General features: G+C 40.8%; 1 protein-coding gene across 2 annotated transcripts; it reads right to left on the reverse strand.

Moving 5' to 3' along the window:
• Positions 1-429: 429 nt before the first annotated feature.
• cstf1 (cleavage stimulation factor, 3' pre-RNA, subunit 1) lies at positions 430-12,860 on the reverse strand. 2 transcript variants are annotated; one of them, XM_049575758.1, is made up of 6 exons: positions 12,764-12,860; positions 11,509-11,712; positions 10,549-10,826; positions 10,254-10,451; positions 9,653-10,043; positions 430-1,122 (listed from the first exon to the last, which is right to left on the reverse strand). In XM_049575758.1, exons 2-6 carry the CDS (start codon positions 11,675-11,677, stop codon positions 863-865), a joined length of 1,296 nt encoding a protein of 431 aa, XP_049431715.1. In that variant the 5' UTR covers positions 11,678-11,712; positions 12,764-12,860; the 3' UTR covers positions 430-862. The 2 variants fall into 2 exon arrangements, with proteins under 2 accessions (XP_049431715.1, XP_049431724.1); XM_049575767.1 differs by lacking the exon at positions 12,764-12,860 and adding an exon at positions 12,096-12,167.
• Between the last annotated feature and the right edge of the window lie 426 nt (positions 12,861-13,286).

Genomic DNA, 13,286 nt, shown 5'->3' on the forward strand with positions numbered 1-13,286 from the left:
ACACTACAAGTATTGAAAACAAACACTGTGATTCGATCTATACTTAGGACGTTCCCCTGGACACTCTGTGTCATCTATAACATCTTTCAGTTTAATTCAGTTCATCAATGTTGCATGTTAGACCATAGGAATAGCATGTATGTATTTTGAAAATAGCTGTAGTTCCCTTTTAAAACATTTAAAGTTTGGGCTTCTTCTATGTTAATGAATTAAGCCACAGACAGAACTAAGTAAATGTATTTCTACAATGACTGTTGCGTCTGTGTGTGTGTGTGTGTGTTGTTGCATATCATTGCCCATTTGTGCTCCCTGCAGATTGCTAACTTTCTGCAGCAACAACTGTGGTCTTAAAATATCAACAGGATATTACCATAACTGTGGTTATGAGTTCTGAAGGGGACTTTTAGCCAACAAATTCACAGAAGACACTTGTTTAACTTTTTAATAAAAATCTGAATTACAACAAAGGACGTAGACAAAATATAAAAGTGGAAAATCCAACAAAACAACTCTGTTGTTATTAATGACATAACTGAGGAATATGAGGCATGAGAAGAGTTGAGGTTTCCAAACAGTAAAAGGATTTTTAAGTCAGACTTTAATTAAAACAAGTTGTTGTCAAACGGAGAAAACATCTACGGAAATACTGCTTTACTCTGAAGATGGTGCAATGACAACTCCTTTTCGTAAGTACTGTCCCATCAGTTCCATTGCAGGTTCAACGAAATAAAAATGACGGACACCACAGATCACAAAACAGCGATGAGTTCACTGAAAACAACTGAGCCCAGCATCCTGTGTATTCTCAGAAAGAGGAGATGAAGTGAAGCTGGAGAGTAGAAACATGGTGGCTGGATGTGTTTCAGTCTGTGGTGGTGCGGCGGTACCAGAAGCGGGCCCTGAAGTCGTCGCTGCAGGTCATGAAGCCGGGGTTGGTGGGTGAGTGGACGATGCAGCGGACGATGTTGTTGTGTCCCAGAGACAGCAGGTTTTTCCTCTCGGCCGTGCGCGAGTCCCAGCAGCACAGGCTGATGGTGCGCTCGTCTGGCAGCAGCACGTAGTCCTCCGTGTGGTTGAACACGCCCTGTGTGCGGTGCATCTGACGGCCGCTCAGCCCTGCACCTGTAACAGACAGGACGGACGTGTCACTAGGAGGGTTTGCTTGACCACCACCACACTATTAAATCAGACATTTTAGTGGATGACTGTTTTTGTTGCCTGTGTTCTAAGCATGTCGGGTCAAAGACAACTCAAGACTTAATTGCTACCAAAGGTATTGGTACAAGGTACTTGTTTCTGTGTGATATGTCACCTTGTAATACATTTGCAAACAATTCTAAAATTCTTTTTTAGTGTTGTCATTTGTCATATTGAGTGTAGATTAATGAGGGGGAAAATGAAGCACAAGACTGCAACATGACCAAATGTAAAAAAAAATAAATAAATAAAAAATAAATAAATAAATAAATAAAAAAGTGTAGGGTCTGAATACTTCCTTAAAGCACCATAGATACAGATAAAAGGTTGCAGAATGCTAAAACTCAACGGAGCCAAACCCAAAGTGACTACTCCGGCTGGGTGATGTGGAGAAATTTAAATATGACAATATTTTTAACTAAATACCTCGACACTGAGAAGATATTGTGGGGTTGACCATTGGTGCGTTCACAAATATTTACACAGTGAGTTTTTGGATAAATAATCATCAGTAATGTGGATACAGTAACTAAGTGCATAAAGGCAAATAAAAGAACAGCTAGAATAGTCTGGTAAATTACATCACTTTACTGTAGTGCAGCCTGTAAAACCAGGAAAAGACAACATTTGCGATTAGTCCAAAATCTAAGACAATACCTAGTCTCATATCACAATATTAATATATTATCAATATACTGCCCAGACCTAGTGTGGGTTCATTTGTTTCACTGCTCAGCTTTAAATTATGTAATTACTGGAACAGATAAAAGGACTGTTGAGGAAATGCCAGCTGGGGTGTGAGTACAGATGAGGAAGTGCTCACAGACAAACAAGATGCCATGTCTGTTGTGTGGGCTCACTTTGGCTACACTACAGAATAAAAAGAAACTAAATGTTAATGGTGTCTGAAAATAGCTCTGGCTTCAAAGGAAACATCATATGAAACAAAACTGTGTTCATACAGCATGATGAGTGGCCAAGAAATAATACTAATGGAAAACTGCACCTGCACTGCACTTGATCAGTTCACTTTTCAGACGCAGCAGCTCATCGCACAAGCTGCAAATGAGTTTCAATACATGCAAGAAAATATCCCACAGATTGAATGAGATATCAGAGCCAATACAATTGTTATTTAAATGTACATTGCATATTTTTAAAAGTTTGAAGGGATGTAAAATAGGTGAAACAGATGTTTTTCAGACTCATAATATTACTATAATAAAAGATGTCTACTGTGAAGATGGAGAGAGAAAAATGCTTAGTCATATTTTGCCTTTTTTTGCATTTGTGCAGGAAAAAAGTAAAACACCCATTAGATGTTTATACTAATCACAGTGTTATTTTTAAAGGTCAGAAACCACGGATATTTATGACCTACACCACCTCATGTGCATGAAGCGATCCAACAACAAATTTAACACCTCAGCCAACACCTACGATAGCTGCTGACTACAGTAAAACAGAAGCGTATACATCTGGCTGAGGGTTACTAACCAACACACACTGCAGCCGTTAAGTATTAAGACACTGACTTGTCTTTCATTGTTTCCTTGCTCTTTACCTCAGAACAATGAATTGAACTCAACAAGTACAACAAGGTTTAGTGCTTGCTTTCAGCTTTAAAGAGATACTTCACCCCCAAATGACCATTATCAATTACTCACCCCATGTTACACTGAATTCACGAAGATAACTTTGTTTTTGAATGAGAAATCCAAAACTAAAGAAAATTCTTTCTGAATTGAAGCCATAGGGGGCCATGTTTAACAACAGAAAAACTATATAACACCTGCTCATGTGCTCACATAACTTGTTCCCAAACAGACAGCTCTTTCTGACAGGGAGCTGAACTAAAAGTTAAACCTACCTATGCTCTCTTTAAAGCCAGACTACACTGACAAAAACAGAAATTTTACCTCACTATCAAATTCATCAAGAATTTTCTGTTTTTGGACTCTTCGTTCACTGTGGAGGCATTTTCTCCATGAATTCAGCATAACACAGGGTGAGTGACTGATATACAAATGGTTACTTGAGGGGTAAAGTGCTTCTTTATGGGTAGTAGGTGTTCACATCCATATTGGATGAACAGTGTAGGATCACATCCATTTTGAAAATAAACTCTGACTGCAAAGCAGCAGGACAAAAATCCCTGATATACTGCCCAAGTGTATCACAGTCTTGACTCTTCAAGTCAAATACCTGACTTGTGTTTTTCCGATCATGACTTTCAATTGCTGAAGACCAGACAAAATAAAAGTACAAGAGGCCATACGAGACAGAGCATCACCACGGAAGATACCTAATGTCTGTGGGAAACAGGTCCCATGGTGAGGAAACAAAACTCACAATAGTTCTAAAGAACCTTCCATCGATCTTGTAACACATTAACAAGGTCACGGTTACATCACTCTGACCTCACTACCATTACATCAAGAGTGTTGCTGCTGGGGCGTCGGTGGCTTAGTGGTAGAGCAGGCGCCCCATGTACAAGGCTGTTGCCGCAGCGGCCCGGGTTCGACTCCAGCCTGTGGCCCTTTGCTGCATGTCCCTCTCTCTCTCTCTCTCCTCCTTTCATGCTCATCTGTCCTATCGATTAAAGGCTTAAAAATGCCCCCCAAAAATATCTTAAAAAAAAAAAAAAGTGTTGCTGCTTCTGTCATTTCTCTTGTAATTATAATTATAAGAAAGCTTACAGAGCTCGACATACAATGACATAATTGTCTTCTTACCTAAATATTGAGAAAGACACATCCACGCTGTCTTAATTTGCGCAAAGATGTACAGACATGTCATTCCCCATTGCAACAGATATCTGCAAGCACTCAGGTGACGCCATTGGTCACTGAGTTTGGAGGGACTCACAACAATTATGAGATGAGCAACAGCTGAGGCTGCAACACTCTGCATGTTCCTGATGATGTGGTCAGTGTGACGTAACAGTGTTAGAAGATTTATAGTCACGTCCCATTTGAAAATGTCGACACTTTTCCTGCTCCATAAATTATATTCCTGTTCAGCCTGGTTTATGTTAAAAGTGGTGAGAGACTTTAACAGTATTACTGAAAGCAAATGTGGGTGACAATGAACCAGTTAATATACTTAATAATATTTATCTATAATATCAATACATAAAATAATGAAAAAAATAAAAGCTACAGTACTAATCACTAAAGTCTTCACTGCTTAACTTTTAAAAGTCAAAATTAAAGCACTTCTTCATAACTTGCCTAGGGGGCACTGCTGTCCCTTATAGACTTCACCTGCCAGTGAACACCACAAACATCAACCATTAAACACCTTCACTCCCCTTATTTCTAATTATTCTTGACTCGGCACACTTTGTAGTTACACTAAAACATATTTAAACACTACAAGTGTTTGAATATATTTTTCTGTTTATATTTCATTCTACTCTGTGTGCATATCTATCATTTATTTTGACTAATATGTACACAGTGTTTTGTTTATGTTGTCTGTTTGGGTTTTATTGTGTATATTGAGCATCGTGGCCACAAATTGTTCTTTTGTGATGAATAAAGCGATTTCTTACCTTAACAGAGACTGTAAAACATTTTTCATAGTCCTTGTACTATGAGCCAATTTTTCAATGTCAAACACCAAATTTAGATGGGTGACATTGACCCTGGAACTGAAGTAAACAATAACCAAGTGCAATTTACTATCGTTTGTTGTCCTTTGGAACTGCCCAAAAAGTTACCCTATGTATCTGCTTGTTTTAGGGATGCACGATCCGATATCTGAATCAAATATCGGCCCCGATATCGTCAAAGTAGAAGGATCAGGTACTGGAAAATGCAACCGATACCTGAGGAGACCCTTTCCCTTTAAATCTATTGCGACGCCAGCTATGTCATATGTCATGGAGCAAAGGAGAGAATCTGCTGTGTGGAGGTATTTCACACTATTTCAACTGCTGTTGCACAATTGTTTATCTTTGTTAAAAATAGATAGTTCATCATTGCATTAATCTGTTTCATCTTGTTTCATTTTATCTTAAGAACTGTGTAGTCATCAAGATGTCTCTAGTCTTTTCTGTTCTACATGTAAAGGAATATAGCTTTTTAGGTCAACCATGGTATTGGATCGGTATCAGTTTATCGGCTGATACTCAAAGCAACAGCATCGAGATCGGTATCGAAACTGAAAAAGCTGAATCGGTACATCTCGAGCTTGTTTATGTTGTTTGTGTGACAACAGAGTTGAGTATTTGGAAAAATACTTTGAAAAAAAACCCACAGTTTTTAACTTGATTACTTACAGTCAATCAGTCTTTTTTCAGCATTCGCAGTATAAAAACAAAATCGGGGAGTGCAGCAAAATGCAGCCTACTTACTTTTTGTTCATACAGAATGCGCCTTTTTCAGGGCAATGGGTGGTGTGAGCAAGTAACAAAACGTGTAGCTCAGCATGTGACGTAAACAGTGACGTGGGAAGGAAGCTGCGGCTGGTCAGTCCTGGTCAGCAATTCTCTCGTAAGTTGGCCATTCTTCACCGTCTCCGTCATCTGACGGCTAATGGCCTCTTCGCTTGCGAGGGCAAGGAGGGTGTGCAATTCTTTGTCTTCCCAGTTGCTCATCTTTACAGTGTCTGTCAGGTTTGCGTTTCCCTCTTGCTACTAGCTGCTAGGGTTGTCAAAAGTATTGATACTCTGAAAAGTATCGGTACTCAAACGCTGTATCTGGATACAATACTAATTTACAAAAGTATTGATACTAACAGTGCACGCCACCTCAGCGCCTGTCGGGTGCGTGCGACGGGTCCGACGGACACGCGATGTGCAGGCAGCGTCTGGCAGGCACAGAGCCCTCGCTGCAACCTGGCTTGCTGTCGTCGCTGTGCATGCATGCACACATTTCTGTTGCTGTAATATGGCTAGCACGGCTGCAGGAGGATCAGAGCAGCCAGTTTTGGTAAAAAATGATAAAGGAAAAGGCGCTCTTTGGAAATATTTAGTGAAGTGAACACAGCACGCTGCAGACGGCAGGTACAGCACCTCCCCTCACTAGCAGCCGAGCAGCTGGTGTTGCCAGCATCAAACTAAAATATAACTTCTTATGTTAATGTGGGAGCTAAGCAAAAAACTTTATCAGTCATGCCCGTCTGTAACATTAATAGACAATGTTAGTTTAACAGGACAACACAATTATGTGTGTCTGAAAAGTTATGTTAACTGCAAAGTCACAGATTGAAGCTGAAAAAATGTTTGGTTTCTCCCGTAACCCCTGGTTCTCTGATCACATAGTGAGGTAGAAACAGGAGCATCCTGAGCCTAAACTACCAGCGCTATTTGATCAGCAACGAAAATATGGTGCCAATTCACCAGAAGCACAGAAAATAAACAGGGCTGTAGATAAATACATTTGTATGGACAGATCTTGTTTCTGGTTGTTATTTATTTTGGGGGGACTTTTTGTTGTTATCATTGATGTTACTGTTCTGATCTTTATTTAAAAAATGACATGCCTCTTAATTTTTTGCTGCTGTATCAAAAATGGTATCGAGTATTGAACATTTTCCTGGGTATCGATATCGAGTTTGAAATTTTAGTATCGTGACAACACTACTAGCTGCTCGCTAATTCCTGCTATCAGCTGTTTCTTCTTTATCCACCGCCAGTGGGTCGCATGTGCAGCATCATCAACAGCTCCTCCCACAAGTCTTCAACAGCCCCTCCCGAGGCAGAAGGCCATCTTGTTCTCTTTAAACCAAAAAGGTTCCGCCAATATGTCTACCCTACGAGGCGGAAAATTGGGCACCTCAGATCAACTTGCCAATCTGGCTCTGTGTGTCTAAACGCTCGCAGCTTGCCGGCAAAACGGCCCAACATTCACGGAAAATCTGGCAGTGTAAAAGGGGCTAATGACTGAAGCCTGGAGAAACCAGCCTAAGCTCAACCTAAAATAAATTTTACCAACATAAAAATAGAATAACATCAAAATTTAACTGTGCATACATGACTTGGTTGAGAATATATTTTGGGATAAAAGAATCTGTTGAATAACATCTAAATGGAAACATTTAACTTTGCAGACATGCTTTATCTGTCTTAGCAAAACAAACCAAGTTAGCTTGCCTTGTCAGTAAATTGTTAAAATAATGATGTGGCCGCTGGGATGGTACCTAATCAGGTGATGGAAAAGATTAGTTGTATTTCCTGTTTTGGCTGGCACAGATAAATGTCTTATTTTGCAGACCATCTTAATCTGCACTTTTTCCTTTTCAGATATCAAAACCATCTTCATATATATAGCTTCATCTTATCTTTATGTCAACAATTTCCTCAGCGTTGGAGGATAATGCGAGTTCACTTCCAGCACATAAGCATAATGAGCTCTGTGGCTATGTAAAACAGAGCAGGTGTAGACTGAACGGACACAACAGGTTACTGTGAGCAGAATGGCTGATTACATCACATTTCTGCAAGTTTGTGTTCTGCTTGTTCAGCAGGTGGTTTCATAAATTGATCATTTATCCCTCCCTTTCATTACATTAATGAATAATAAGCATTATTGTTATTGATTATAGTAAAATACACCCATCAGCCAAAACATTAAAACCACTGACAGGTGAAGTGAATATCTTTGATTATTTTGTTCCAGTGCATTGTTCTGCTGGGAAACCTTTGGTTCAGGCATTCATGTGGATACCACCTGACATGCTCCACCCACTCAAACACCGTTGCAGACCAAGTACGCCCCCTCATGGCAACAGTATTCCCCAATGGCAGTGGCCCCCCAGCAGAAAAGGGCAGCATGCCACACTACAAAAACTGTTTCGAAATGGCCTGTGGAGTGTGACAAAAAGCTCAAGGTGTTGACGTGGCTTCTGCAACGGTACTTGGTCTGCAACAGTGTTTGGGTGGGTGGAGCATGTCAGGTGGTATCCACATGAATGCCAGAACCAAAGGTTTCCCAGCAGGACAATGCACTGGAACAAAATAATCAAAGATATTCACTTCACCTATCAGTAGTTTTAATGTTTTGGCTGATGGGTATACACACCAGAGTCTGTTTCATTTTCTGTGTGCTGGGCACAGCCCTGCCCTCCTGCAAACAGCAGCAGAGAAGAGAGGCAGCAGGCTGACTTGCTGTTGTCACTTTTACTTCTGTTAGATCAATTCATGTTGAGTAAGAATATCCATGGCTTATCATCATTAACAACATAAATGTTATCAAAATTATCTGTGCGAGATTGTTTTAACCCTATGGGCCCTAGGTGTTTCTGGGGTATTTTTACTGCCTTTACTTTTAAGCTCATATCACAGTCATTATAAAGGCTACATACACATGCTATATCTTGTTTTTTTCAAGACATATTCTGCCATATATGAAGGGGAGGGGAGACTCTCTGGAATCTGGCAATATAAGAACCATGATGCTGGGACATTCTGTCACTTTACAGCTGTCCAAAACATGTGGTTTGTGCCAGGTGGACATGATTGCCAGTATTTTTTCATTATTGCAAGACATTCCATTGACTCATTCACAAGTCAAAAATGTGTTTTATCTGAAAGAAACATGCAATATTTACATCTAAGATAATAGAAAATAGTCAACCAAGTGCAATGATGTTCTCCAAGATAATATTTGTTTTTCAGTTTCAGTTATATACTGGGGGAACATTTTGGGCATTGGTGGGGGGGCACAGGTCCCCCTCAATGTATATGGTGACTACGGCCCTGTCAGCATGCATAATTAGGCTACTGTTGTCTGGGTGCGCAAAGGTGAAGTGCGCTGGTCTTGTCATACGAAGTTTGATGGAATGTCAACTGGACAATATGGAGATATTTGCATCTTGAAAGCCGGACTACAAATGTGGACAGACAGGGAGAAACACACACAAGCCTAAGACGTGGTAAGATACGATATTCCTCACTATATGAAGTGACTGATAACAAAATCTGTATAATGGGTTGTAAAGAAATTTGTCAGGTTTTTATTTTGTAGACAATCAATCTGTATTTATAGCGTGATGGGATGACAGCACAGTGATGTGTGTGGTATCACTGGAAAGCTCTGCTCCTGCACTTTCATGTGATATGCGTGGCATTTCTGTGCGAGCCTGCGTTTGCGAGTAATCCATCCAAGAGTAATGTGTGTGCAAAGCTGTATGAAAGCTATGTTATACATAATTTTAGTGTAACTTTATCATTTTTTTCGCTGTGAAAACATTGGACTACCGACAAGTGCTTGGCCTTTTCGGAAAGCTACAGTTCCGCTATTTCACGTGATATGCATGGCTTCTCACTATGGCGCACGGTCGCGGAGAAAATCCACAGAGAACAACGGGTGTGAATTTGGACGCACTATGCGTCGTTCAGGCCCATAGGGTTAATGTCCAGCATGTCTAGCATGTTAAAAATAAACCATTCTAACATATAACACTTCTGAACCTGCACTGTGGCTCTAGCTCAACACATCCTCCTTACCTGTGTACTTGACCAGTGTCCGGCCTGTAGAGATCTCCCATAGTTTGACCACAGAGTCTTTGCCACTGGACAGGATGTACTTGGAGTTTTTGGAGAAGATGGCGGAGCAGACCTCGGCTCCATCGTGGGCCTTCTCGAAGGTGGTCACGCAACGGTTGGAGACGCCATCCCACAGCTTGATGCTGCCGTCCTTGCTGCAGGTGACATAGCTGTTGGCGGAGGGGTTGTAGCTGACGCCGCTGATGGTGTCTGTGTGCTGATCCAGCGGGTTGCAGGACACAAAGCACTGGAAGGTGTTGACATCGTAGAGGCGGAGGGTGGGGTGCTGTGTTCCCACTAGCAGGAAGTCACCTGATGGGTGAAAGGAGATTGAACGCAGCATTTCTGCTTCCTATTCGGGAGAGATAAAGACAGGATTGAATTACAACTGAATACAGTAGTCAGCATGGATTAACAAATTAAAATGTTGCAGTTTTCTAGCCTTGTGTGCGTTACCTATGTCAGTTTATATGTAACTTGGCATCTCCACTTTCAATGGAACAATTTTCCCACACCTATGACAAACAATATATTGTGTGAGGTTCTGTGTGCAAAATCTGACCTGTATATATTTAAATGCCCTTTTTGCAGAGGGCTTTGAGTAGTCAAACAGTTTGAGGGTGTAATCTCTTGAGCCGGAAGCTAGAATCTGCTCAGTCGGATGGAAGGCGAGGCAGGTGACTTCATCTACGTGGTCGTACAGTGTTCGAATCACAGGGTGATTCTCCATGTTTTGCTGCGCCGTCTCATTCATCATCACCTGAAATATAAAGACACACACGCAAAAAGAAAAACAGTAAAAACAAGCCCACTGGATTAAGAAAGTGCAGTGTACTGTGGTAAAAAATCTGCCTCACCTCAATAGGCATGGCACTTTTTGCCAGCATGCGTTCAGTATCCAGGATCTTGATGGAAGCGTCAGCAGAGCCAGTGGCAATCAGCTGGCCATCCCGACTGTATGATGCAACGCGGCATGGACCCTTATGGGATGTTACGTAGCAGGTCTCATACTCTGATGCCTCTGGAGACATGGTCTGGACATCGGCATCAAATTCCAGATCAATACCCACACCAGGTGCCACTGTGTCTGAGCGCCCAATGGCATACTGAACTGCACTGTCATCATTCTCCATCCCTGAAAAAGTTTGGACATTGTACAATTAGGGCCTATTGAACCCTCATGCTGAAAACACACAGGTGGCTGCACGTCAAGTGGTGCCCCTAGCACACACCTGAGGCATTGCACTGCAGCTCCTTAACATATGACCACACAAAGTTACTGCTTTTACTGAAAGATCTGTACCTCTTCACCTCTAACTAAACTTGACTTCTCACCCAAAGAGTCAACTGCTAGAGCTATGAGTCGCCAGGCCATCTTTTTGGCCACTGTCTTTATACTGACAGGATTGTAGGTCATTTAGCTTGGGATATTTCTCTGTCTCAACAACTAGTCTCTCATCATCCAGTCTTTGTCACACACGAGACAGCAACAGACTATGTACAAGCAGAGAGCGAGTGGGGGAGCTTATCTATGTTTCCCGGGTTCTATGTTCCCCACTTAACCCTGCAAAAAAGCTTCTATGTTCCCCGCTTACACAAAAAAGGTTCTATGTTTCCCGCTCAACCAAGCAGTGTAAGCGGGGAGCGTAGCTTTTTTTGCAGGGTTAAGTGGGGAACATAGAACCCGGGAAACATAGAACCCTGGGAACATAGGGATGACCCCGCGAGTGGGGGGGCGATGCATTTAATTAGGGATGGAAATAGGTGTGTTTTGGCCTTCACACATGCAGCCAGGACATGGAGGAAACAAGTCTTACCTATCTTTGCCAGCTGCATCAGCTGCTCAGAGGGCGACACTACATTCTGTGGTTTCACCTCGTTGATGAGGCTGTTGGCGATGCTTGTGTATCCGTCATAGAGCAGCTGGCTTATGATGAGCTTATACAGTTGCTGTCGGTCCTTCAGAGTTGGCTTGGGGCGATACATGATGGGTCAGTGTGTGACCGAGACAACTTCGCTCACTGAAACAAAAGACACCATGACAACAAGTCATTATTTGGACTACGCTGTTAACATTAATTGTTTCACAAGACGACAGAGTTACCTAACACGGTATTACAGCAAACTAACGTCTGCTGTTTGCTACCATATATATATACCGTAAGTTACAAACACAGCGTTAGCTGGGACTGCACTAACGTAATGGCCAGGTACAGCAAATGAATGGAACTTAGTTAGCAGTGCCACTAGCCGAAGCAAAAAATAAAAATAAAATAAATAAATAAATAAATAAATAAAAGTAGCAGTGAAGCGCAGGTTTGCAACCCGAACTCACTGGGCGAGGGCATTATCTGCCGCTTAAAGCCATGAGCTGAATATTTGAATTTAAAGAAATACACAATACCTTAGCCGCTTATCTCCCCTAAAGTTTCAATGGCGGACCTGAGCAACACGCGCTGCGTCATTTCGTATGAAGTATTTGCGTGCTACGTCACAGCACTGTAAGGCCGTGCACGTTGTTCACTTCTGTTTTTACTGGGGAAATTTTTCAGTTAAATTTAACTCAGTGTTAAACTCTCTTGCTCATACGAACAGATTTTTAGAATATTACAAAAAATATTTGATGAAACCCCTGATGTGAAATTAGTTTGTGTTTTTTGTTGGTTTGTTTGTTGTTGTTGTTGTTGTTGTTGTTATTTTCTAATGTCTATCATTACTTTATTATAAGCATTCTAAACGTATTTGTGGTGATATTATAATTATTTACTTTCATTCTTTTGTAGAATGACATTCATCTGTCATTGTAATTTGTTTTCAGCTGTCATGTATTGTGTTATTGTTTTATAACTGACATTTTTGTACATTGTATTGTTGAATAAAGTATTTTCAAAAAGTTGCTGTCATGGTAAACAGAATTTTTCCATATCGTAGGCCCAACTTTAATAATCAAATACAATTGTGTTTGTTTTTTAATTTAATTTTTATTTTATTTAATTTTTTACCCAGCTAAACTATAAAATAAGAGGTCTGAGGTTAGAAAATGGTGGTACAAGGTACGTAAAGGCAACACACCTAAGGTAGGTGACTTCACCTGCATGGTCATACAGTGTTCGAATCAAAGGGTGATTCTTCAAGGTTTGCTGTGCTGTGTCATTTATCATCACCTGAAATATAAAGACACACACATAAAGAAAAACAGTTAAAATAAGCCCACTGGATTAAAAACGTGCAGGGTATGACAAATGAATCTATTTGGAGTTTGGGAGTGTTGCAAAAAAAAATCTGTGAAACTGTGATGAGAGGGTCCCTCTTGTTTCTAACATTTTTATATAAATGATTTTATTGGGAAAAGCAACAACAAGAGATTAATGGGTGATGCAAAATAGCTCTTAGTCAGTCCAGCTTTAAATGTGTTGATATGCTATGAATTTTCCTGTGTGTCACTACCTAAATTCTAACACATGAATCATTTCTATGTGTATGTGTAAAAGCCTTAATATACCTCAGATATGTAGGCCTACATTAAAAGCCCAGCAGATGGTGCACAAGTACAACATCAGCAAAGACATACAGAGACGAAAGCTGTAAGCTTGTG

The sequence above is a fragment of the Epinephelus fuscoguttatus genome, linkage group LG1 (genome assembly GCF_011397635.1).
Source record: "Epinephelus fuscoguttatus linkage group LG1, E.fuscoguttatus.final_Chr_v1".
NCBI lineage: Eukaryota > Metazoa > Chordata > Actinopteri > Perciformes > Serranidae > Epinephelus > Epinephelus fuscoguttatus.

Bases quoted from the DNA above. Each gene is read 5' to 3' on its own strand.
- cstf1 (XM_049575758.1), bottom strand. From the start codon at position 11,677: ATGTATCGCCCCAAGCCAACTCTGAAGGACCGACAGCAACTGTATAAG. The intron at 10,044-10,253 runs GTCAGATTTTGC...TCTCCCGAATAG, and splicing joins GGGCATTTAAATATATACAG to GAAGCAGAAATGCTGCGTTC. The intron at 1,123-9,652 runs GTAAGGAGGATG...TGTCTGTTACAG, and splicing joins GACACTGGTCAAGTACACAG to GTGCAGGGCTGAGCGGCCGT.